Source organism: Achroia grisella, unplaced genomic scaffold (assembly GCF_030625045.1).
Source record: "Achroia grisella isolate CSIRO2021 unplaced genomic scaffold, CSIRO_AGI_Agris_v1 utg660, whole genome shotgun sequence".
NCBI classification, from domain to species: Eukaryota; Metazoa; Arthropoda; class Insecta; order Lepidoptera; family Pyralidae; genus Achroia; species Achroia grisella.
The window spans coordinates 5,685,987-5,713,518 of NW_026712984.1; the positions used below are offsets into that span (position 1 = coordinate 5,685,987).

The 27,532-nt window shown below is 33.8% G+C and overlaps 3 protein-coding genes across 3 annotated transcripts in view; 1 reads left to right on the forward strand and 2 right to left on the reverse strand.

Annotated features, from left to right (window-relative positions):
* The window catches only part of LOC131849694 (uncharacterized), a 58,626-nt gene extending 48,783 nt beyond the window's left edge, over positions 1–9,843 (reverse strand). Inside the window, exon 1 of the mRNA XM_059199806.1 lies at positions 9,601–9,843. Within this exon, the coding sequence (XP_059055789.1) occupies positions 9,601–9,668 (68 nt within the window). The 5' untranslated portion in view covers positions 9,669–9,843. The remainder of the gene's footprint in view (positions 1–9,600) is intronic.
* Positions 9,844–13,088: 3,245 nt separating this feature from the next.
* On the forward strand, positions 13,089–20,443 carry LOC131849695 (zinc finger protein 181-like). Its single transcript, XM_059199807.1, has 5 exons — positions 13,089–13,253; positions 13,931–14,533; positions 18,580–18,757; positions 19,265–19,396; positions 20,251–20,443. Exons 1-5 carry the CDS (start codon positions 13,157–13,159, stop codon positions 20,441–20,443), a joined length of 1,203 nt encoding a protein of 400 aa, XP_059055790.1. The 5' UTR covers positions 13,089–13,156.
* A 3,916-nt stretch (positions 20,444–24,359) lies between these two features.
* Positions 24,360–27,532, reverse strand: part of LOC131849652 (MTOR-associated protein MEAK7) — a 29,182-nt gene continuing 26,009 nt past the window's right edge. Inside the window, exon 10 of the mRNA XM_059199765.1 lies at positions 24,360–27,062. Coding sequence (XP_059055748.1) covers positions 26,952–27,062 — 111 coding nt within the window. The 3' untranslated portion in view covers positions 24,360–26,951. The remainder of the gene's footprint in view (positions 27,063–27,532) is intronic.

Here is a 27,532-nt window from a genome sequence, read left to right on the forward strand (position 1 = left end):
ATATTATATAGGTGTCTATGTCTAACATTAAATGAAATTATATATATAATATAGATTAGAATTATCTTTAATTTGATCGTATCTAAACTAATTTAATGATCAATTTAAACTAAATTCAGTTTATTGTCACAAGGAGGACAATTAACATGCCGAAGATCATGAACATAAACAGGGTTATCATTCGTCAGGATTTGCCACTTTCTTCCCAGACTTTATCCTTCTAAATCAATATGACTAGATTATTTATTTCATTGTCGATCTCGGTGGTCTAACGGTTTAACACACCGCCTTACTTCCGATGGCCGCGGGTTCGATTCCTGGCATGGCACAAACATTTGTATTCGCGAGTATAATTGTTTGTATCGGTTTGGGTGTTTTCTATCATCATCATCATCATCATCTGCTTCTTCCTTATCCCATTTATTTGGGGTCGGCGTAATATGTTTTTCGCTTCCATTCATCCCTGTTCGCAGTCATGGCGTTATTTACTTCCTTTCTTACCATATCATCTTTCACACAGTCCATCCATCTCTAAGGTAGGTACATATAATATGTAGGAACCCATAATACAAGCCTTAACTATCTTAACTTTATACAAAGATAACTGTGCCCGCGGTTTTATTCGTATTACATTTTAATAAAAAATATAGCCTATATGATATTCTGATGCATAAGCTATATTACTGTAAAGTTTCATCAAAATCCTTTCAGTAGTTTTTGCGTGAAAGAAACTCATCCATCCGTACTTACAAGCTTTCGCGTTTATAATATTATTAAGATAAGATTATGTACCATTTTGAAAACTGCAAAGTGGCAACCCTGGATACGAAACAAATTAACCACGTACAAGTGTACTAATTAGTACAGTTAAGATGTCGCGTCTCGATTAGTAATATTGTTGTGTGTAGCGTAAAGTGAAAAACATGATATAGTGATAGAATGATAGTACAGTCAATTATATAATCACATGGCAAACTTAGGCCTGTGCATAACAAAAATCTATAATAATAATTTATTTGCTCAAAAAACACAGTATTAAAGATGATAATTAAAGCATAGTATCATGTATTTTGCCATAGTAGTGGCATGCAAAATAGTATTGTTTAAAATTATACATATTTAACTATACAGGAAGAAATAATAATAATAATAATAGTTAAAAAGATCTCTCTAGTCGATATTTACATATTGTCAAAAAAATCTTTAAACTGTAAAATTTCTTATTTTTTAACCATTCTCGTAATGTATAGATATTGCAAAGCCGAAGAGGAAGCACCACATAACCATGGTTGTAGGCCACTCATGCATAAACGTAATATCTCCTTTAGAAAGTATTAACTATATCCTGAGGAGATAAAAAAACAGCGTTCTTAAGAATATCCTTCAATTCTTGTCCCTGACGGGTCTAGGTAGTGAACTTTGAAAAAGGGCGAGCACAATAGATCTATGTAGGTTGCCGTGCTACAGTGTTAAACCCCTAAAAAACTAAAAAAAATATTTTTTATAAATTAAAACTAATTATTAAACAAAACTAATAACTAAAATTAAACTAATAACTAACTAAATATTATAAACTAAAACTAATTTTTATTGTTTACCTCTTTATAATATAGGATAGGACAGAATGAAAGAAATTAACCTTGACGGCTTCGATGGTCTAGCGGTTTAGCATACCGCAATACTTCCGATGGTCGCGGATTTGATTCCTCGCACAAACATTTACAAATGTTCATGAGTATGATTGTTTGTATCGGTCTGGGTGTTTTCTATGTATAATATGTATGTATTTACGAAAAATATATATCTATGTATTTGTGTTAGTTATATAGTACCCATAACACAAGCTTTAGCTAGCTTAATTTGGGTCTAGATGGCGCTGTGTGATTTGTCTTGAGATTATTATCCTTACTCCTTACTTATATTATAAATGTGAAAGTAACTCTGCCAGACTCTGTCTGTCTCGCTTTCACGGCAAAACTATTGAACCGAATTAAATGAAATTTGGTACACAGATAGTCTAGACCCTGAGAAAGGACATAGGCTAGTTTGTAATGAGAAACAAGGGTTGTAAGAGGTTGAAAGCGGATATGCAAGGTTGTGTGGAAAAATCGTCATTTTTAAATCAAGAACCTTGACACTTATTTTTTAGTCTGTTGATTGAGTTGAATGGAATTCCGTATGGAAATTCGTATGGAAATTGTTACAATTAATATAGTTGTCTATGTCTAACATTAAATGAAAATCCCGTGCAGTAAGTATGATCAGTCTTTTTATTTTATAGCTATATTCGTACATTGTTAGCGAATGAAATCACTATGTAATCATACACACTACATACATAAAAACTATTGAATTCATGTGTACATACTCCGTACAAATATATACACATAGGTTAGTATGTACATATGTACAGTAGAGCAAACTAATTTAGAAGATGCAAAAGTACTATTTTCAACTCCAAATCCTAAGTTAAACATATTCTTTTCTTTACGCTTATTAATACTAGCTGTGCCCACGGTTTCACCTTTGTGAATTTTATAGCCGTGTTATTCTGATGTATCTTATATTAATATAAACGCGAGTGTTTGTGAGTATAGATGGTTGTTTGTTACTCTTTCACGCAAAAACTACTGAACGAATTTTGATGAACTTCACAGTAATATAACTTGTATATCAGAACTAGCTACTCACCCCGGCTTCGTATTATACATATAAACCTTTCTCTTGAATCATTCTATCCATTAAAAAAACCTCTCCAAATACGGTTGCGTAGTTTTAAATAATTTAGTATATATAGGGACGGTCAGACAGCGACAGCGACTTTGTTTTATACTATGTAGTAATGATAATATGTAGAGGCTATAATTTAAAGATATATTATGTAAATTTGTAGTTGTACGGGTCACCTAGCTATATTATTGTAAATTTTCATTAAAATCCATTCAATAGTTTTTGCATGATAGAGTATCAGACATCCATCCTTCCATCCATACTCGCAAATCTCTCGTTTATAATATTAATAAGAAGTAAGAGGAATATGAGTTCAGTTCAGTTCAGGTCAGGTAGCCTATAGTGACAAATTCACGACCAATTTATCATGATACATTTTTTTATGGATGATAATGGAATGGTGCACCCGTCTGCGCTAACGGTTTACGCTGGCGGGTCAGCAGTGGAGGATGACAAGATGAGCATGAGGTCAGATCAGTTAGCCCATCGTGACAAATTCGCCCAGAACTTATCACGCTGGTTTCAAGGGTTTGAACATCATCGTGGAGCATGTGGATGATGATATGATGTCAGGTCAGTGATTGTCATCATGGGCTAGGTGACAATTTCACTAGGAATTTATCATGATGGTTTCCAGGGGGAACCGCGTCGAGGTCAACCTAACATGGTACATTGCTAGCAATAAGATCATCAGTCCACATACTAACAATACCCTTTCCTCCCTAACATGATGGTTTTCAATAAATAAATAACGAGATGACTGCGAACAGGGATGAATGGAAGAGAAAAATATATTTCGCCGACATATAAATGGGATAAAGTAGAAGCAGGCGATGATTATAACGGTTTCCAATGTGAACTGCGTTGAGGTCAACCTAACGTGGTACATTGTTACCACTGGGCACGAGGCACTTGATACGACACGACGAACTTATTAATAATATTATCGAATGAAAAATAGATGGAAAGAGAAGAAGGGGAAGACCGAGATACAGTTATATCAAACAAGTTAAGGAAAAAGATGGAGTCGTGTCGTGACAACAACTAAAAAGATTGATAGAAGATCGTAGAAGGTAGTGAGAGCTCCACTGAGTCAGCTCTTAAACTATGAATGAAATGAACAGCATAATCATCAAGAATAGCAACGCATGAGATGTACATGACATCAGAATGTGTTATATGGCACTCGTTGATGGTTGCCACTTCTCATCCACAGGCATAATTTGTCATTCCAATTTAATAAATGATCGTAAATATGTATAAAATGTAATGATCTTAAAATTATTTTGTCCCATTCGGTGTCAAGACCCTTGGTTTGTGGGGTCTTAGCACTATAAGGCTTTTTAAGGAAATAACAAAAAGGTTAGTCGACATCACAGAGGACCGAAGAGCTGGAAGCTACCTCGGACAAAAAATAGTATGGCTATTCAAAGGGGGAACGCTGCCAGTATCTTCCGAACCTTAAGGGTGCTCCTAATATATTTTAGTTATTATTTTATATTTTTTTAAGTTTTTAGTTTTAGGTTCATATTTCTAGTATATATATTTTTTATTTCTGTATAAAAAAGCGTCAATTATAAAAAAAAAAATTCTTAAATATGTACTAAATGTAGATAATGTTCTTAAAGGGACTGGTCTGCTCTGACAACTATGACTGATGTATATTTTTACTCAAGTGTCGGCCCATTGTTATATAGTTTGTTGTATTATTGTTATTTTATTGTTGAAATCTTGTTCTTAAATACATAAAACAAAATGTAAATAAAAATATCTAATAATTGGTGGAAACGAAAATAAATAAAACTATATGTGGAACAATGTACACATAAACTTATCTAGTCTGCCTGTAGGAACATACGTAGGTACTTATAGCATGTAAACAGCATGAAAAAAATCTAAATACTCACACTAAACATTTCTGGCCGGATGCCAAGGTGCGCCATAGGCTTGTTGATGATTTTATGATAGCTAGTTGTCGCCCAGTGGTCGAAATACGACCATAATTAAATTTACATTCAATAATACCATAGACAAGTAATATTAAAGAGAAACAATATTAATCTATTCTCAATTTGACCACAGACTTTTACAATAAACATAGGACATATGCGTACGTGTCAAATATATGACAGTGTGTATAATGTTTTTTTTTATATCGATTTAAAGTATTTTTAGGCATAGTCAAGAAAATATATTAGCATTCTGCCCTCTTTCTCTATATAAACTATAAGTGTAGGAAATTTCATACAAATCAGTCCGCGCAATTTAAAAAAAAATGGGACAGAAAGTTTTTGTTTCACGTGTTACGTATTATATAGATTATATATCTATATCAATAGTAGCTGTACCCGCGACTTCGTCAGCGTGGATTTTAAGTTTATTTTTCTAAAATAAATGAATTTTTCTTTTGATTTTTAATTTTGATCCGTCATGCGGGAGTTGGCCTTCAGCCGCTCCATAAATCCACGGATTTGGAGTGCCATCAGCACTCGCCGCCTATCGTCCGGTGAGGCTGTAAAGGCCAGCTGCGGCCAACAGCATTAGAGTACTCAGAAAAAAAGCTTTATTATTAGTAAGAAGTAAAATAAAACGCGATGATTTCACAATAATTTTTACCATTATTTAATAGTTCAATAGTTTCCGCGCGATCTTCACAGTTATAAAACACGCAATAAGCCAAAAAAAAACACATAACTTTATATTACAATGACTTCCTAGCGATTTTCATTGCCACAAATAATAACTGCTGCTCAAGGTGCTAAAAAACGAGACATCTCGGCTTTCGACAAGTTCTTAAAGTTCGCGACAATTTTTTTTAGTATATATGCATACAAACATTATCTATCTATACATCTATATATATCTATACATATAAATAGAATTGGAGTGTCTGTTTGTAATACTGAAATAACGGTTTTTTACTACATACATATGAATATAAGTACATTACATACACCAAAATAATATTTTTTACAATTGTTGTCTGTCTGTCTGTCTGTTTGTTCCGGCTAATCTTTGGCTGGCTGGTTAATAATGGCTGGACCGATTTGGACGGGACTTTTTTTGGCAGCTAGCTGATGTAATAAGGAGTAACTTAGGCTAGTTTTATTTTAGAAAACAAAGTTTAATTCCACGCGGACGTAGTCGCGGGCACAGCTAGTCTATACATATAACTAAAATTGGAGTGTCTGTTTGTAATATTGAAATAACGGTTTTTTACTATATGCATATGAGTATAAATACGGTACATACACCAAAATAATATTTTTTACAATCTTTGTCTGTCTGTCTGCTTGTTCCGGCTAATCTCTGAAATGGCTGGACCAAATTTGACGGGACTTATTTTGGCAGGTAACTGATGTAATAAGGAGTAACTTAGGTTACTTTTATTTTAGAAAAATAAAGTTATATTCCACGCGGACGAATATAAATAAATTACTAAATTGCCGGATATTAGTAAACCGCAATATTTTTAAAGGCTAGGAAAGTTCCGTCAGGACTTAATGTATGCCATATTCATCTTGTTATTACCATTTCAGACATCTATGGGCAGTGGTATATATGGCTCGGTAACAGATTAGCAACAGGCGTATCGCGTGTTTCATTGCCCCTATTAGGTAAAAAACTGTTGCATGTCATACTTGTAATAGCCCGCGAGACAGAGTTTTGTTTCGTCAGTTAGTCCTGCCGGTCGAGAGCTAATAAACAAAAATAACCCTAGACAATTAACAGCGCCATCTAGTCCCACGGTAAGCTTATGTTATGAGTACTAGACAACTGATATAAGAAGAAAAAGAAAAGAAAAGAAAATTGTTTATTTGGTACACTGAAAATAATTTTTAAAATTTAATTTACATTTTATATTAATAATTAGAGTACCAACTAGGTCTCCGCTCAGCATATGTCGTGACGGGGTGCCACGACGCTGGTTTTCAGTGTCCGCTGCTTCATATACAATAAACATAATACAATAATAATAATAATACACATACATACATAAATCCAGGCAGACAACACAAAGCAATAAATACTTAGATTTTGGAAATACATACATAATATACATAGCAAACAACCAGACCGATACAAACAATCATACTCATGAATACAAATATTTGTACCGTGCGAGGAATTGAACTCGCTACCATCGGAAGTAAAGCAGTGTGCTAAACCGCTATACCACCGAGGTCATCAGCGTTAAGATGGTTAAAAAACTTCTGTTATGAAAGTCAGTTGCAGTTCCGAGAGTGGGTTAAGGAGTAGCACCCTCGCAAACATGTAAAAGCCGCTCTTCTTCCAGGTTTCCAGGGGGAAACGCGTGGAGGTCGACCTGACATGGTACATTGCTAGGTCCACATTACTAAAAATCCCCTTTCCTCTATATTATAAACTAGCTGTACTCGCGACTTCGTTCACGTGGAATTTAACTTTATTTTTCTAAAATAAAAGAATTTTTCTAAAATTAAAGTAGCCTAAGTTACTTCTTATTACATCAGCTACCTGCCTAAAAAAGTCTCGTCAAAATCGGTCCAACCATTTCAGAGATTAGCCGGAACAAACAGACAGACAAGCAGACAAAAATTGTAAAAAATGTTATTTTGGTGTATGTACCGTATTTATATTCATATGCCTGTAGTAAAAAACGGTTATTTCTATATTACAAACAGACACTCCAATTTTATTTATATGTATAGATTAATAAAGTCGGATAAAACCTGAGACATCCCTGACTCATCACAGACTAGGGAATTATATTTTCGACCGAATTGAATAGAAAAAATCTTTATTGCTGTGTGGGTACATTAATTTATAGTTGCTATAACAATATATCTTTATAATATTATAAACGCGAAAGTTCGTAAGTGTGGATGGATGTTTGTTACTCTTTCACGCAGAAACTACTGAACAGATTGTGATGACACTTTACAGTAATATAGCTTCAGAATAACACATAGGTTATAATTATAAAAGATATTGTGTAAATTGGGGGAAACATAACGATAAATGTCATGTAAGTGTGAGGCAGACGAAGTTGCGCGGGTCAACTAGTATGTATATAAATTGGTGAATTTTAGACATCTATACATGTAAATAAAATTGTAGTGTCTGTTTGTAATATTGAAATAAGCGTTTTACTACATGCACATATACCAAAATAACATTTTTTACAATTTTTGTCTGTTTGTTTGTCTGTCTGTCTGTTCCGGGTAATCTCTGAAATAACGACCGATTTTGACGGGACTTTTTTTGGCAGGTAGCTAATGTAATAAGGAGTAACTTAGACTACTTTTATTTTAGAAAAAATAATGTTAAATTCCACGCGGACGAAGTCGTGGGTACAGTTAGTATCTGATAAATCGTTAATTTGAAAAGATCAAAGTTGAACATAGATTTTCAAATATAATTTCTTAGATAATAGTTTCATTCTTATTAGACTCCATGTACTATGGCCCTATAATGGTGAGTCACAGACTAATATCCATTTACTAAATAACAATGGCAAAATCCTTTCACCATCAAAACAAAGCAATTTAATACCTATATTGTCATATTTATTGGAATTATACAATTAACTGAATATACCTATACCTTTTACAAAAATTGTCAGGACAGACGAGTATGAAATTTCGCATACTTATCCTTATTAATGTTATAAATGCGAAAGACAGACAGACAGACAGAGTTATCTGTCTGTCTGTCTGTCTCGCTTTCACGCTGAAACCACTGAACTGATTTAAATTAAATTTTGTACACAGGTAGTCTAGACCCTGACAAGGGACATGGGCTACTTTTTAATGCAAAACAAGGGTTGAAAGGTTATATGGAAGTATCGTCATTTTACGTGGACGAAGTCGCGTGCGCAGCTAGTAGTTTATATAGAAGAGAAGTGTAGGATCCAAGTATTTTCTTTAGGCATAAAATCTATTAAATCGATAAAAAAAACATTACACACACTACCATGTATTTGACACATGAATATATACTCTTTTGTTTATTGTTAGTCTGTGGTCAAATTGAGGATAGATTGTTTGTCTTTAATACTATTTGTCTATGTTCTTTAATGTTAAGTTAGTTATGGTTGGATTTCGACCACTGGGTAATCACTAGTAATAATAATTAAATAAATAATCTATATTTATTCAGTACTAGCTGTTCGCGACGTAGAATTTAACTTTATTTTTCTAATATAAAAGTAGCCTAAGTTAGCTACCTGGCAAAAAAGTCCCGTGAAAATCGGTCCAGCCATTTCAGAGATTAGCCCGAACAAACAGACAGACAGACAGACTGACAAAAATTGTAAAAAATGTTATTTTGGTGTATTTACATTCATATGCATGTAGTAAAAAAACGGTTATTTCAATATTACAAACAGACACTCCAATTTTATTTATACGTATAAATTATATTAATGTCAGTAGGGTATATTTCATCAGGAAATTAAGTATTTACATAATCGTAACAATAAAATATAATTACTCAGTATTATATCAGTATCAGTAGGGTTTATATATTTCATCAGGAAAGTGTCAGTACCGACATAACTTCCCAAAATTTCTAATTACAATTAGTTTGTACCTACATTGATTACTCTTTAATGAAGATGTTAGATTTCTCTCTTTAGAAAAGAAAAATCGTTTTATATGCTAATAGTCTGTTTATGTTCCTGCTACCTGTAACTGAATTTCAGTGTATTGATTTATTTTCACGATTCCAACACATGCTTATCTTAGTCGACCACCGCTCGACAATATTGGACAAATAAGACAAGGCATGACGCTTGTTTTCACTACGACCATTCAGCTAACAAGAGTATTGTAGCGTTTTGACCTTCATGCCGCGTCAACTGATATTCATAAACTAGGTAGTACTCACTCTTCTGAATGTTGTGACAAATTGTCCTTATCCTTATGGGCCTGCCCCGAGCTGCACGAGTTGCCCATGTCGCCGGCTCGGCCTGCCCACCTTTCGGTCCCGGCCTGTCCGTCACATAAGTCACAACACTGATTACGTGAACATAAATACACAAGAAACGGATGACGCCCAAAAATTTAACATTTCCCGGCGTCTCGTATTCGAGCGGCAATTCTAAATTTAAACACGGCGCGTACGAACTCGACGGACGCTCGACGCCGAATAATCGATGGCCGCCCTCCCGTGCTCACCCCCGCGCGGCGTCAGCACCGCGCGCGCGCTATTATCTACATTTTTCACATAAAGGGGGTGATAGACGTACGAGCAAGTACGCGTACATATTGCTCGAAGATCTTTTTTGTCTGTGTGTCACCGTAATACGTAAATTCGTCGGAGATTTAACCGATTTGAAATCTTACTCGTAACTCGTCTTGGGTTGTACGTGTTGCAGGATTGCGGGCCACGAGCCCCGAAAAAGTAAGAAAAAGATTAATTCTCTTAATTAATTCTTAAGAGGGTCTGGATTCCGCAAAGAAAAGGGAGTGCCAAGACGCGAACCGCGGACCGACAGTATATGGGGATGAAGGTATCATAGCAGGATGTACCTAAGGGATTTTTTGGGCTACAGCCCAGTGCCCCGAAGATACAAAGGGCCCCCAGTCCCCACTGAAACGATATTTAGAATAAAAAAAAATATCTAGAATGTTAAAAAATCTATCATAAGGTTGGCAACCCTGAGATCAATCAACCCATGCAAGTGTGTGTCTATCGAAAGGAACGGGGAATTTCAGGTCGTTGTATTTTCTTAGTTGACTAATATAATTAGGTAGGCCACTAATTAGATTTAGCCCAGGGCCCCACACAATCACGATCCGCCCCTGTATCATAGGATGAACATTTCAATTATAGTCTATGATATTATCTATGATACAGCGGTCACTCTATTCTCCCAAATTAGAATACAAAAATGAATCTGTATTGTAAATATATATAATATTTATTTCAAAAAAATACGAGCTGAGTTTCTTGTCAGTTCTCATCTCAAAATCATTCCGAACTGACGGTAGATTTGACATATCATAAGAGACTGTAATAGACCTACATGAATAAAGATATTTTGAACATGAGTATGAGAAAGCTTCACTTGTGTAGACGATATAAGTTTATTTGTTTATTTATTAGAAAATCAACAGCTTACAATCTAATACATTAATCAACAGTACATATCTAGAGAAAGCCAATAACAGCTTTTCAGTGACTTAGGAAAAGAAAATAAAACAGAATGTGGCAAACAGAATAAGGATTAATTTAAAAGTACAAATCAAATATTATAAATTTTACAATATATAAAACTAATAGAACAATTTTAAGAACAAGTTTAAGAATTACAAATACTATAATAGGATCTGAATTAGAAGTCACTCAGTTTTAAGTTCGCGATCTTAAAAACCCAATACATAAAGTTCGTACGTCTATCAGTCGCTTAACATCACTAATCAAAAGCTTCCGAACGATCCACAATAAGCGATTTATCATAAAAGCATTTCGAAAAAGCTGAAACTCCAATATTTACTACGCGTCCGTATCAAAAGCTTACGCTATCAGTGTATCAGTAGGTATTTAATACACCGATACGAATATGTACCAATCATTATATCAAGTACTGACCTAAACGGTAGGTTATTATAATTAGATGTGGATTATAAAAACATTGTACGCTAATTTCAAAAACATATTAATAATAATAATTGTATTGTACGCCGGTTTCTCTCCCTGGGGCCCTGAACCCCGCCGACTGTGCTTCTGCCGGGGGTAAGTTGCCATCTCCTCTCCTTAAGAGGGGAGATGAGAATTTTTGTATAATGATAATAATAAAACTTTATTGTGTACACAGATGAAACAAGAAAACACAGTAAATAGTAAAGTCATTACAAAAGGCGGTCTTATCGCTAAAAGCAATCTCTTACTGACAATCTAGAAGAGGACTTATGTACTATGTATAATAGGTAGGTGGCACACATAAGACACTATTTACTATACTACTAAATATACATATATATATTAGGGATAAATATATAAACCTACATATTGGAAGAAATGAAAAAAAAAACAAATAATAATATGTACTATGAAGAGAGATAATGAGATCTTGGTCTATTTTTAAATGATACTTGTGTTTGAGCTGATCGAATGGAGAGTGAGATTAACCATTGAAGCAAAATAAAGTAATATTTTATAGGTTCTCTAATTTCTAAAACTAAAAAAAATATTAAAAATTTAACACATATAAAACATTATTTTACAAATAATAATAATAAATAACCCTGGAGAATTAACACAGCGCCATCTAGCCCCATTGTAGTTATAAGTACAGCTTGTGTTATGGGTATCAGACAACTACGAGTAATATAAATACTTAGATGTTTCTTTTGTAAATACATAGAAATCACCTACACCGGTACAAACAGCCGTACTCATAAATACAGATGTTTGCACTGTGCGAGGAATCGAACCCCCGATCGTCGGAAATAAAGCGATGTGTTACACCGCAAATATATTAATGTGACATATGACTTATTTGTACCCACGTTAGTTTATAATGCACCAGTGGGGAATGATAAGATGATGAGGTCAGATCAGTTAGCCCATCGTGACAAATCCTCACGTGGTCATCACGATGGTTTCTAGGGTGAACCGCAGGTCAACCTGACAGGACCTGAAATAAGCGTGCCTTGTAATTTTACTGAAATATCTCTCCTAAAACAACCTATAAAGGAAGCTGCTTGGCTAAAATTACTAAGGAATAGGTGCACACAAAGACAGTTTATACATCGTGTATATCCAAGTACAGGGGGGAAGAGGATTGTTAGTAATGTGGAGTAATGATTGCTAGCAATATACCATGTCAGATCGACCTCCACGCGGTTCCCCCTGGAAACCATCGTGATACATTCCCGGTGAATTTGTCACGATGGGCTAACTGACCTGACCTCATGCTCATCTTCTCATCCTCCACTGGTGCCCCGCCAGCGTAAACCGTTAGCGCAGGCAGGTGCACCTTTCCATTATCATCCTTTAAAAAAAATCCAAGTACATTGGTAAAACTTACCTTAATAAAAGTCCTTAAACATATATATATATATACTTTTAACTATTCCATACTATCAAAATATATCAATAACATATTTTTTTAAATATAAGATACGAAAATTCCATGTAACGCATTTTCAATATTCTTTTACAAAAATCACCTACTGGAATGCAAATATTGCGTTATAGTTCCAAATACCTTAAACATTTATAAAGAAAAATTGCTGGCGGTCGTCGACACTGGCAGCCGATGTCCGCGAACGCTGGATTCGAATTTGGAATTCTTAAAATAAATTGACTTCGATTCGGTTGTTTGTGTCGCGTCACAGCAAGTGCCCTACTGTAGGTGTAATGTCTGTCGGACACTTTTAATTGGTATTTTACAATATATTTATGTTTTTATATCCCTATCAGCAGTATAAGCGTAATGCCTAAATGTTTTATAAATTCGGTACGACCGATTAAACACAGTTTCATACATGAAACGGAGAATATTTGCCACGAAAGTGAGCACCTACCGAGTTGTAAGTCACGGGTTGTTTTATAAAGTATATAAAGAATGTAGGAAATTGTAACTAGTATTAAAATTGTAGCTGCAAATTTAGAATTTTGATTATTTATTAAACCTCATTAGATATTATAATCACAGATAACTATAATGTAGATAACAGATTTATATATTAAAAACAATATTAAAATAATTAGTTTAATAAAAATAGAGTGAAAAGATTTCGTCAGTATCCTAAATACGTAGGTAGTATTGTTAAAACGCAGGTAGTGGCTTTATTATTTCAAGCGACCTTAGATTACTGTATACATTTACCATAAGGCGGACCGTATGGACTTTACATGGTTAGTTAATGGTCTTCCGACTGTACTGTTTACAGACATTAACATCAGGTCTTTTTTTATGTTATTAGAATGGCAAACAAGCTTACGGCTCGCCTGATGGTTAAAGGTAAATGTTGCTATATCGCTGTCGCATATGCATGACCTACTATGGACAGCATTATCAGGTGACACCCGTGATGTTACTTTATAACTATTGCTAATAGAATTTATTTATATATTTTATTTATGTATGAATATTCCTAGTATTTGTGTGAACTAATAAATATGTATAAACACAATAAATATATATATAAGTCACTATGCTAAAACCATCTACTACATAATAAATATAATTTTAACTTATCTGCAGGTGAGAACAGACCATTACGTACAAAATCGAATATAAAGAAAGAAAAAATATTATTAAAAAGTAATGAAACTATTTACCACGACAAAGTGCCTATATCCACGCGGTTTTACCTCCAACTGTTAAAACGTAGCCAGTTTCAAGAAGCTTTCATCAAGTTTGAAGTCTACGAATATGCATCAGAAAACGAGAAAGCGGTCATCTCACCAGAAACTAAAAGGAACGCTGTACCAAGAAAGGTAAGGGATGAAACGGCGTACAATTTGAGATCCAGCGACGGTAGAACGGAACGTAAGATTTTCTACCGAAAGAGGGGAAGTAGAAAAAGAAAAGTTGAAAAAGGAAAAGAAAATAATGTGAAAATAGATTCCGAAGTGCAAACACATAGAAAGGAACCGTTAGCACCTATTATAGAAGAATTAAAAAAAAGAGAACCGCTGAAAACTAATTGTAAGGGAGGAGCTGAAATAGATAAGATTGCTGAAAAATTGAAGACTATGATGAAAACTAACGCAGAACAAAAGTTGGATAAAGAATTGTTGGCATGCAAAGAGTTATTTGAAGTGGCGGTTATAGAGCAAGATGGGAATGAGAGAATGCCACTTGGTAATATTGGTAAGATTTCAATTTGTCTATTTCATTGAATTAGTGGTCGCCCAGTGGTCGAGTCCAAACCCGCGGTTGGACTTATGGAGCGGCTAAAGGCCAACTCCCACCTGACGGATACGACTTTAGCCTGAGGGCACCGCTAGGGGTCGAACCTCGGGCCAGGCCGTCCTAATTTCGATCCCCTTTTGAATTGGACGGAGGATCCAACAAATGAGCTACCTAATGCTTCGGTGAGGAGCGCCCGGTTGTGACGACAGTGTGATATTATTTGATAAGCGGTTGGGAGGTAGTCCTAAATTTCGTGACGTCATATTTAAAATGAAGTGCAGATGGCATTTCAAACCTGCTGAAGGACTTATAGAGCGGCTGAAAGCCAACTCGTCTGAGGGCACCACTAGGGGTTCGAACCTCGACCCAGGCCATCGTTGCGGATGTATCGATAGAATATTAAGAAGTAGGGGGCAAGGAATTGTTAATTATATGGACTGATGACCCCATTAGTAGAATAGAAAAGTTGGATAAAGAGTTGTTGACGTGCAAAGAGTTATTTCAAGTGGCGGTTATAGAGCAAGATGAGAATGCCACTTGGAAACATTGGTAAGATTTTAATTTGTCTATTTGATTGAATTAATGGTCGCCCAGTAGTCGTAGTAGTAGTAGTCGAAATTCGACTATAATTAATGATCACCCAGTAAGACTATAGACAGACAATATTAATCTATACCCAAGTTGACAACAGACTATAACAATAAACAAAAGAGTATATATGCGTGTGTGTGTGTGAAATACAGGGTAGTAAGGGGGAAGGGTATTGTTAGGTATGTGTGATTAATAACCCCATTACTACCAATGTACCATATCAGGTTGATCTCCACGCGGTTCCCTCTGGAAACAATCGTGATAATTCATGGTGAATTTGTTACGATGGGTTAACTGACCTGACCTCATGTTCAACTTATCATCCTCTACTGGTGCCCCGCCAGCGTAAACCGTTAGCGCAGGCGGGTGCACCATTCCATTATCATCCATAAAAGAAATAGATGGTAGTGTGAAATGTTTTTATTGATTTTTTTTATTTACTGTTTATTGCACCAGAAGTATATTACAAAGAACATAAACAGATAGTAAGTTATAAGGCAAAAGGCGGTCTGATAGCGTAAGCAATCTCTTCCTGACAACCTTTAGGTAGAAGAAGACAGAAAGTGGTAGATGGTACACTTATACTTGTAACAATTGCACAATTCAATAAACTTTAAATAAATAAGTTAAAGAAATCTTAGATAGCGGTAGATCTTATTGCTAGCAACGTACATTGTCAGGTTGACCTCCTCGCAGTTCCCTTTTAAACCATCGTGATAAATTCCTGGTGAATTTGTCACGACGCACAGTGGGAACTTTGACTCATTTTCATCTCATAAATCTATAACTTCTGTATTAATAAAGATATATACATGATTTTTTTTCCTGATAATCTTAAATATATATACTTTTAAATATTGTATGCTTTGTGAGTGAAAAAATATTTCTAATAGTTATAAATAATATAGGAATACAAGAAATATAGAATTTGTAGACTTACATTTATGTCCTAAGAAGTTTATAGAGAAATAAGTAAAAGTCAGCGTAAAAAACCAAAATTCTTATAAAAATAGCTTACAAGTCACTCAAGAGCTCCTTTTCTTCATCAAAAAGTACTAAATATTTTTAATTGGAAGGTTTTCTTAAAATTGTTATGTATGGGTCAGAGGTATATAAAAATGCGTGTAGAAAATCTTTGTTAGAGGCTACCCTCGTACATTGTCTTGCATGATGAAGCCTGAACTGTCTATAGTCTTTGTCCCGTGCCTCTTGCTGCATCTTCTGAAAGTTGCCCAAGAGGCAAGACAGAAAAGTGACGTATCACACGTTCACATTTCATTTCATAACATAAAACAGTTTTATTAATTCCTCATATATACTAGTAATTTCTGATATACAATGATAATTTTGGAAAAATCTTGTGGCTGTATTGCCGTCATTAGTGTTGCCACTAACTTGCTTCGGTTTATCTATATTTAATCCAAGTTCTTCTCTGAACCTTCTTTGTACATAAGCCTTCTTTTGCTATTTTAAATCTTTATTTTCTGTTGTTGTGGCAGACCATTTGTATTGATTTGTATTTTGATTGTAAGATAATTAATGTAAAATAAGTTCCACGAATGCAAAGTTGAAAGGCCATATTGATAGGAAGTTTCATCGACAGGTTTATTTTGTACTTTTTCTAAATTGTTCATCTCTGTAGGTTTTGCACTGCAAATGGTACATACATTTGATTTCTGCTTTAACGTTAGTAATTTCTATACATAATTTTCGCGGATAGCACGATTGTTTAGCTTCACGAATCAACCTGTATGATGGAAACAATAAGTAATTCTTTGCTATCAAACAACTCCTCATATTTTCGTACTGTGCCTTCTGTGTTCAGATCCAATTTTATGAAAATGCTAAGAGCTTAATGTTTTGAATATGCTGTTATATGTGCCGGTTCATTAATAAGATTATTCATTAAGATTGCTCAATTCATTCTAGTTTTCTGCCGGCAATGCTCGTAAAATATCAATGATGAAACCCTTAAACCCTGTACATATGAGTTCAGTATGAAGTCCACAGGTATCAAGCAAGCCTTGTTTTTCCGTTTCTTTGTCCGAACTGTCTTCGTACGTTTTAGAAGGTCTTCCTCTTTTCTCTGTCGAAGTAGGAGGTTCAGGTTCGCATGTAGTTTTTTCTAGATTTACTGTGAAAATACCATCCTATCAATTGCTATTTTATTTAAAAACTGTTCTTTCTTTCGACCACATTTCGTATAGCGTTGACGAAACTGAGTTACGAAGGACTTCTGAATACTTGCGATAATTTTTGCTATATTTTCATCTGAAGATTCGGTAAAATTATTTCGTATATAGTTTGAGATATTCTATCTCAAACTATATACGAAATAATTTGTATCACTTTAAATCAATAAGACACTTAAGTCGCGTCTGGTACACGAGAATTCACTCATTGGGGCGAGATGAGTAATTAACAATTGTTTAGTAATGACAAATGCTTATGAAGAACTTACTACTAATATTTCATATGCAAATACATACACTATTTTATACTTAATAATAATCATATACGTGTGCAAAATTACTTGATAAAAAATATTTATCATTATGCGGTATAGAATAGGTCTGTATGGGAATGGGAACTATATACTGTGTGAAATAGTCGATAAAAGTAAGGCAAAAGATAAAATATAGAGTATTAATTGAGCAAAGAGTATTTTTTTGAATATTCAGACAGAGAATCTCAAATAAAGAAGAAAATCTTAATATACGTACTTAGAAAAAACAAATATCACCATGATATTATACTCGATTTAAATATTTTACGCAGTAAAACTGCAAAAAAAAATGTTATGCCATCAAATTACATTATATTTCCTAATAAATAAAACCAAATTTAGAACTTCGGCAAGCTTCGGCAACTGTCAAATCTCCAAGTGAAAGTCTGAGAAAAGAAAATAGTACATATAACGATATATGGATTTTTAGTTAAATAATATTCGACTAAACTAAATACATTTTTGTTTTATAGTAAAGTACACATTCTAAGCATTCTAAAATGGTATCACACTATATGACTTGATATTGTTTTGATACTAAAAACTTATACCAAACAAATTTAAGTTACAAAATTATATTTGTATTTTTTTCATTCCTTGACTTTAGATGCTCTATTCTATGAAGTATGAATAGTCAGAGATTTGAATCATATTTATAATCATAGAGTAACTCTTTGGCTATAATTTGAGATATTATACAAGCATATCCACGGAGTTTTAGAAAAAGTATTTATGAGATGGCTTTCTTAGGCGAGTTCCCACTGTGCGACGGGCTGACCTGAATGTTCATTTTATCATCCTTGACTAGTGCCATGCCAGCGTAAACCATTATGTCAAGTACCGTGGTATACCACTTCATTAACATCTATAAAAAAATGCTAAGAAGTCGGTCTCACAGATGGAAATCAGCCGTTGAAACCGTGGTTGGAGCGGCGAGTGCGGGCTATCCACACATGTTCTTATTGCGGCAAGTGCTTCGACCGACCGTGGGTGCTGAAGGGCCACCTTCGGCTGCACACCGGCGAGAGACCATTCCCCTGTCCGCACCCGCTTTGTGGCAGGACATTTGCTGATCGGTAACTCAATCCTGACTAATAACAATAATCTATACCCATATTATAAAGCTGAGGAGTTTGTTTGTTTATATGAACGCGCAATGTATGATTCTTTTTTTATTAAATTAAATAAAAGTAGTCTAAGTTACTTGTTATAACGTTATCTACGAGTGAAAGTCCTGTCAGAATTGGACCAGCCGTTTCAGAGATTGGTAAGAACAGAGACAAAAATTTGAAGTTTTTTTTTATATTAGTACCGTATATATGTACTTTCATGCACATTCGAATTATAAAGATACTTTAATTTTATTTGTTTGTATATGTGTGTTCATATTTGTGACATTTATACATATAAGCAAATTTTTTTATTAAAATAAATATGAATTCTAACATAAAATAGCCACTCCTTACAACTTTAGCAATCAGCAAATGAAGATCCTATTAAAACCCATCCAGTAATTTTAGAGATTGGTAAGAACAGACAGACAGACAATTTTTTTAAATTTAATTTATTAACTTATCGAACAGATCGAACCTGCGCGCACACCAGCGCACCCGCGGCCACCACTCGTGGCAGTGGCGATGCTTGCACTGCGGGAAGGCGTTCAGCCAACGAAGATATCTGGAGAGGCACCGAGACGACGCCTGCCGTAAATATAAGTGAGATATCTTTATTTTAACACTAGCTGACAAGCGCGACTTCATCTGCGTCTCATATCCCCGGATTTGCTACTTTTTTCATTGCATTTATACTCCTATCGATCGTAGTGTATGTATGTATATGTACTTTACATAGGATATCTGTTTAGATAGTATAAAACAAAGTCGCCGCTGCCTGTAAGGTCATCTCTTTTGAAATACGCAAAGGATTTTAGTGCAGTTCTCAGCAATAGATAGGGTGATTCACCCCACCCAATGTTCATACCCACGACTTCGTCCGCGTGGAGTTTAACTTTATTTTTCTAAAATAAAAGTAGCCTAAGTTACTCCATATTACATCAGCTACCTGCCAATAAATGTCCCGTCAAAATCGGTCCAGCCAATTCAAAGATTATCCGGAACAAAAAGACAGACAGACAAAAATGGTAAAAAATGTTATTTTGGTGTATGTACTTTATTTATATTCATATGCATTTAGTAAAAAACGGTTATTTCAATATTACAAACAGACACTCCTACTAAATTTCGTAATTTAAATATATTGAATTCGTAATTTAACCTCACGAAAATTGGAAACTCCCACTGTGACAATGTCACAATTTGTTGCCACCCCCCTCCGCCTCAACATGTGACGTAATTATGGATGGCCCTAAATGATCTCTTTGCTATTAGAACGTCTAATACTTATTTTGAAATTAGAACTATTTAGGTTCATAATTTAATTTCGTGTTTTAATATATTGAAATTTGATTTTACGAAAATTAGGACCACTCCCACTGTGACAATGTCACACTTTGTTGCCATCCCCCTCCGTCTCAACTAACTAACGCCCTAAATAATCTCTTTGCTAACAGAACGTATCATACTCGGAACGCTGCAAAATTGCAAGACAACACTTCAAACAATACAATACCAAGTGGCCTAAAGTTTCTTGCGCCGTCGAATGACCTCACAGAAGATTTAACGGCACTGAAGAGTTGCGACGATTTTCATGCTTCTTATTGTGATATGCATGTACCAATTGATTTGTCTATCGGAAAAAAATAGATTATATGAATTAAGTTTGTCAAATAAGTATTAAATGATGGATTGAGTTATTTTTTTATTATTTAGTTGTGAATCTTCTTTATGAATTGAATTGAATCAATTACGTTTAAGATGGTCTAGTGGTCTGGTGGTAAAGCACACCGTTTTATTTCCAACTAGCTAACCCGCACAACTTTGTCTGCATCATACTTGATATTTATTATTTAACCCAATTTACATATATCTTTTTAAATTGTAGCCTATATATTATTCTGATGTATAAGCTATACTGTAAACTTTCATCAAAATCCGTTAAGTAGTTTTTGCGTGAAAGAGTAATAAACATCCATTCATATTCACAACTAGCTGTTCCCGCGACTTCGTCCGCGTGGTATTATTAACTTATTTTTCTAAAATAAAAGTAGCCTAAGTTACTCCTTATTACATCAGATACCTGCCAAAAAAAGTCCCGTCAAAATCGGCCCAGCCATTTCAGAGATTAGCCGGAACAAACAGACGGACAGACAAAAATTATAAAAAATGTTATTTTGGTATGTGTACCGTATATACATTCATATGCATATTCATATTATATAACGGTTATTACAATATTACAAACAGACACTCCCATTTTATTTATATGTATAGATTAATAAGATGCACGGTACACACATTTGTGTTCATGAGTATAACTTCGTATCGGTTTGGGTGTTTTCTATGTATATTATGTATTAAAAAAATGTATCTAAATATTCTATTAGCTGTCTAGTGTATACATTAGCACAAGTTGTGCTTAGCTTTGGACTAGATGGCGTTGTGTCCAGTGATATTATTATAAAAGATATGTATGGGCTTGAGGATCTCAAGGTGGAAAGCAGTATTGGGCTCCCTAAATATGGTCGAGCGCAGTGATGGCTGGCTCATACGTCATACTCGTGAACGAGTGCTGCTTGTAGGGACTGGTCTGCTCTAATCACTACGACTGATTTAATCTTATTGTGTATTTATATTTGACCAAATAAATTAGTACTAGTTGATAGTTTATATTCACATGTTTCGACATAAAAATGTAAAGTTACAACGATTATTTAAAAGAACAACAAGCAAGTTTCTTGCTCATTCTTCTTGTGATGAGACAGTTTTCCGAATGAGCGGTAGATTAACAAATTTGTAATGACTATCCAAAAAATGCTTAAATGCAGTTTATTTGAATAAATGTTTTTCTATTCTATTCCATTTAAAATAGCAACACAGAAGTTTTTTGCTCATGTTGAAAGATTTCCGAATGAGCGGTAGATTAAAAAAAATGTGATGACTATTCAAAAGTGCTTAAATAAAGTTTATTTCAATAAAGGATTTTTTATTCTATTATCCCATAAAATATCTTCAGCAGTCGAGTAAAAGATCTTATGAAAACAATACATAAGTTTTAAATAATTTATTATCACAATAATTTAAATAAATAATACAAACTTACACTCCTTGTTCTAGTAGACATATAATTAAGCGATCATTTGCTACAATTCACTTTAACATATCTTTGGACACACATTGGCAACTTCAAAATGTTAAAAAACAACTCTATCTCCAATACAATTGAGTTGAATTTTGTTTACCAAGTAGGTCTTCTTATTGGGAGAATGAATAAACATTGGTCTAGCTCTTCCTGTCAGGAATGTCATAATGATTGTGCGTGAAAGAGACAAATATATTTTTATACTTATTAATAATTTATGCTATTAATTCATTGGCACTTGATAATGTTGCTTAAATATATAATGAAAATACATTTAATTCATTTCCAGAAGTCTTAACCCTTTGAACGTTTTGACACAGATCTGTGCAGTGCACCCCTCTTAAACCGTATTACCGTCTTGTCACTGATCTGTGCCCGCAAAACCGTGACTTAGGATAGTAATGTGGACTCATGACCCCATTACTAGCAATGTACCATGCCAGGTTGACCTCCACGCGGTTCTCCCTGGAAACCGTCGTGACAAATTTCTGGTAAATATGTCACGATGGGTTAACTGACCTGACCTCATATTCATCTGATCATCCTCCACTGGTGCCCCGCCAGCGTAAACCGTTAGCGCAGGTAGGTGCATCATTCCATTATCATCCTTTAAAAAAAAAACCGTGACTTCTTTTTAACCTTATTACAAACAAAATAAGTTTGAAACGCATTTGATTAAATACAACTGGCCCTTCACTTTCGGTCACTGCGACAGACAACGGACATTCGAAAGGTTAAAGAAATTGTTTTCTGTCTGAAATATAGGTTAACTTCTAAAAATAATATTTGTTCACAATAGACTTCAGTATCGAGAGATTTCTCATAAAGAACAACATATATTCTATAATTACACATGTTATTAACTAAAGCACATAACAAAAACACTAAATGCCGTAAAATACTAAGACTATGCCAATATTTAAATAATTCAATTATTTCTTAAAACAAAAGATCGAATATTGCACTATTTTTGTTGATGGAACGCATTCAAAACTACAACAAATTCATGACAAATTAATACTCAATATTTAATAGATTTAGTTGTTTATTTTGCGGAAGTCCATTTCACTAATTAATAGATTTATATTATTTTGTTTAATTCCGTTCCTTCTCTAATGGTGATCAAATTCCGACCGTTATTGAGTCTACAGCCATATTGCGACTCGTGTTTCGCCTCTGAACGAGTCATCATGGGCGTTGAATAGAGTTCGGATATAGCTTGGAAGCCTAGTGTTGAATCTTCGGCGACCAAACCGCGACTCTATTAAATTAATACTTTCCTCAGAGTTAGTACAAAGCCTGGGTCTCACACATTTCAGTCGCCAAGCAGATTACTTAAGATATTGCGGTGATATGGCCCCGGTAGTGTATCGCGGGTGCGATCCTCGCACGTTGCAAACATTTGTATTCATAAGTATGATTGTTTCTATCGATATATAATCTATGTATAATATGTATGTACTTACAAAAAAATATCTATGTATTTATATCACTTGTCAAGTACCCATAACACAAGCTGTGCTTAGCTCGGGACTAGATGGCGCTGTTTCAATTGTCCTGAAATATTATATTGACCCCAAGCTGTCTAGGGATATCATTATTACTCTGATAGAGTTATTTGCAGTAACTGATGCTTCTTTTTAAGAAGGGGGTGTAATTGATATGTAGTTGTCAGAACGCGTTCCGTTACAAATTACATAATTTCGATAGCTACTACATTGACTAGGTGTTTGACTTAGTCTTGTATCTAATACTAAGTAACGTACATGCTTGTTTATAAACCAAACTTATGATTAGACTAGCTGTTCCCGCGACTTCGTCCGCATGGAATTTAACTTCATTTTTCTAAAATAAAAGTAGCCTACGTTACTCCTTATTACATCAGCTACCTGCCAATAAAAGTCCCGTTAAAATCGGTCCAACCATTTTAGAGATTAGCCGGAACAAACAGATAAAAATTGTAAAAAGTTGTATTTTGGTGTATGTACGGTATTTATAATCATATGCATGTAGTAAAAAACTGTTATTTCAATGTTACAAACAGACACTACAATTTTATTTATATGTATAGATAACACAGGACAACAAAATTTAACTTGTTGTTTTTTGCATGAGATATTTTTACTGATATTTATAAATCAATTAATCTACTTTCAATATTTTGTAGCAGCTCTGCTTAGAGCAATACAGATGGCGTTTTGAATTTGCATGAGTAGTCGATAATTTCTAATTAATTTAAAATCTGCTATGAAACTGGTTTTGAACAATTTTATTGTTTATTCCTATACAGAAATAACAGCATGTTGTTATAGAGGTAAACATCGAAAAAGTTTAGCATTCAATTCTCATTTAACCTGGTTCGAAAAATTAAATGTATTAATAGTAAGTATATATAACCATATATATCATATACGTATATCATTTCCCAGATCATTTACTCCTACTTCCCAATTCCGCGTCTTATGCCAAGTTTACACTCAGCCCGAATGTGCCGAAGTGAGCAGCGCGAGAGTGGAAACACTTCCCATGCCATTGGCGCTGCCACTCGCGCTGCCCGGCGCTCCCTCGATTGTCGGTTTTTCGTGCGTGAGTCAAAGGACTGGCAGCGCGAGTGGCAGCGTGTTTTTATATTCAGCCCTCTCGCTCAGTTGTCGCCCGGCAATATTTCCGGCAGCGCGAGTGGCAGGGGAAGCGGCTGAATGTAAACGTAGCATTACATTTATATATTTATAAATTTATTCGTGAACACAAGCTTACAATATTCATTTTATACATCGACCATGTAATATATAATATAAAAAATCTTATATACAATTTTTTTCTTTATAAAGCACAACTCTAGTGAATTGAAATAGTAAAAAACATTTACGTTTTAATAGTGATTTTCAAGATATTATTTTATGAACAAGTACTATATGTAATAAGATATAGTTATATGTGACATAATTCCAAAGTGTCTTAACTCAAAATATTTAATTATTATAAAGTATATTCGCGTAAGTCTATGTGGTTTTGCGTTTACTACGTTTAAACTATGCAAACAGATTTTACTGCTTTCACTATCAGATTTTGCGTTTACCATCAAGACTACTTAATAGAGTTTGTCACAATCATTTAGACTATTTTGTTTTCATAATGTAGAAAGAACCATAGACTAAATTTAGCCTAGTTTTGATTCGCATATTTTTTTAAATCAATGTTTTAGAGAATGACACTTAAGCATTAACCCCATTATGTTTTCATAATGTAGACAGAACCATAGACTAAATTTAGACTAGAGTCAAACTCTCATCAAACATTTATTTGAAATATTAAATTTATTGTTTAGTTTTAGAGAAAGACGCTTAAGAATTAATCTCATATAAATGCTCACATAATATTAATTTCCCGTCACTATAAAAATATTAAAATGTACCACAGACAACATAATGTATGTATAAATACTTAAATCACTAAGAGAAAGCGAACGGATGTGTGAAGGATGGCAGCAAAATTTCCTAATAATTTAATAAATATAAAAGGCACCATCCCGTTATTTTACAAGCACATTTTTATTGCTGTTACAACATATTACAATTTATTAAATAAATTACAAATACAAGCAAATGAATAATTATATACAGCCTATAAGTCTAGTATATGCGCAGAAAGTCGAGAAAAATATTTTTAAGAAAACCGCACTTTTTATTTTTTATGTTTAGACAGTTATTGCCGTAATAAAAAATATGAAAGCTGATTATATTATAATAAAAATAGCTAATTTACATTATGTTTATATATAAATATGTGCAGAATAATTAATTGGAATATTTTTAAAATAATTATTGAACTTTCAAAATATTTAAACTTAAAATTCTAGTATGTTTTGGAATAATTTATACTACTTGCAACTCTGTTCTACTTGCAAATCACTTTGTCGATTTACAGTCGATAGCATGAATCCTATATTCACTGCCCTATGCTCCATTACAATTGTCATTAACTTTGAGTGACTAAATTTTGTCTCTGGGATGAACGGCTCAATAACAGATTTAATTATACTTCACTAATCATTCATTACCAATAACTTAACCTGTTAACCGAGCGGGACGTTTAAATACGTCAAACATGTTGCGCTCTGAAGCCTGGAACGGGTGGGACGTATAGTTTCGTACAACAAAGTTTTTGTATACTGTTATTGTTGCTTATAAATAAAGGAATACATTACAAATAAAATATATATATATATAAAATTATATTTCTCTGTGACGTACTGACACGTCCTAATGAGAGTCAGTGCCTGTTATATGTTGCGTAATTAAAAAAGGAATTCCGCGGTTACCAGGTTAAGGAACGTCTCTGATTGTGATTTAATGTCTAAACTCATTTTAATTAATTTAATTTAATTTAAGTGCTATATTCTCAAAACTATTATTCTTGATTTTCTGCCGTTATACAAGAAGTAAGGAAAAATAGTTGCATTGTGATGTTCTCTTGCTAAAGCAGAATGAAGAACGACTGAATGCTTATTATTCGCAAAGTATATTAAAATATATACAACACTTTATGCTTTATAACCTCAGATCTTTAATAGCGAAAGATTTTACTTTCAAACTACCTTATGCATATGTTATATAATAGGGACCATTACACTATCATATTTATTGTAACATGTGTGTATTTATGAGACAAATACAAGTTGGAAATGATAAGTGATTTTCAGTCAATCCCAAACTGAAGTACTTATTATTAAAGTTAAAAATGCATCGCTATTTTTTTTAATTAATTTTTTATGATAGTGTAATAATCATTTTACCTTAGATTATTTTTGAGGTATATTTCTTTTTTAATTTAAAACGATATAAAATGGCTGAAAAAGAAAATAATTCGTTCCAAAACCATTCATAATACCTATCAGATAATAAAAATCTCTATAAATGGCACAATCAATATACCAAAATCAAGTTATATAGTGATTTTGTCTATGGTTCAGTGGAGTAGCAAAGGAACTATGTATATAAAGCCATGCGTTCATTATAACGGTGGTGGTTCACGGATTCCCTCGCTGTGCCGGGTGCGGCCCGCCATGTCCAAGATGGCCTTCGCTTCTGGATTTGTGTCTAACACGCTCACGTCGCGTTCATCCTGAACAATAAATTAATAATTAGAATCTAAGTGAAAACAGTACTTTTTTAGGTGACAGTTGAATGAAAATGAATGAATGAAACTAATGACATTTCTAAATTCTAACTCAATTATACATATGAATTTATTACTGATACTTGTATATTCCAATGCTACTTATATTATGATATATGAAGGTAGTATAATATTCCTGGCGTCATGTACCTTCTTGTTCTCTTTAACTTGATTTTCATTTAACGTTAGACATAGACACCTATATAAATATACATTGTGAATAAACTGGCTTTTAAAAAAAAAAAGTAATACAATGGAGTTTCTTGCTAGTTCTTCGCAATTGGATCTATATACCGAACTAAACGTAGGGAAAAAAAATTAAATTATAATGTAAAAAACTTGACGTTCATAAGCGGCTAAAATATCCTACATGAATAAATGATTTTTGAATTTGAATAACGATTTATACGAAATTT

What these genes read in the sequence shown, in the direction of transcription:
- LOC131849695 (XM_059199807.1), top strand. Translation starts at nt 13,157, where the DNA reads ATGCCTAAATGTTTTATAAATTCGGTACGACCGATTAAACACAGTTTC. An exon ending in GAATGAGAGAATGCCACTTG is followed by an intron (nt 14,534 to 18,579) that starts GTAATATTGGTA and finishes TCGGTCTCACAG; the next exon opens with ATGGAAATCAGCCGTTGAAA. An exon ending in GGCAGGACATTTGCTGATCG is followed by an intron (nt 18,758 to 19,264) that starts GTAACTCAATCC and finishes CTTATCGAACAG; the next exon opens with ATCGAACCTGCGCGCACACC.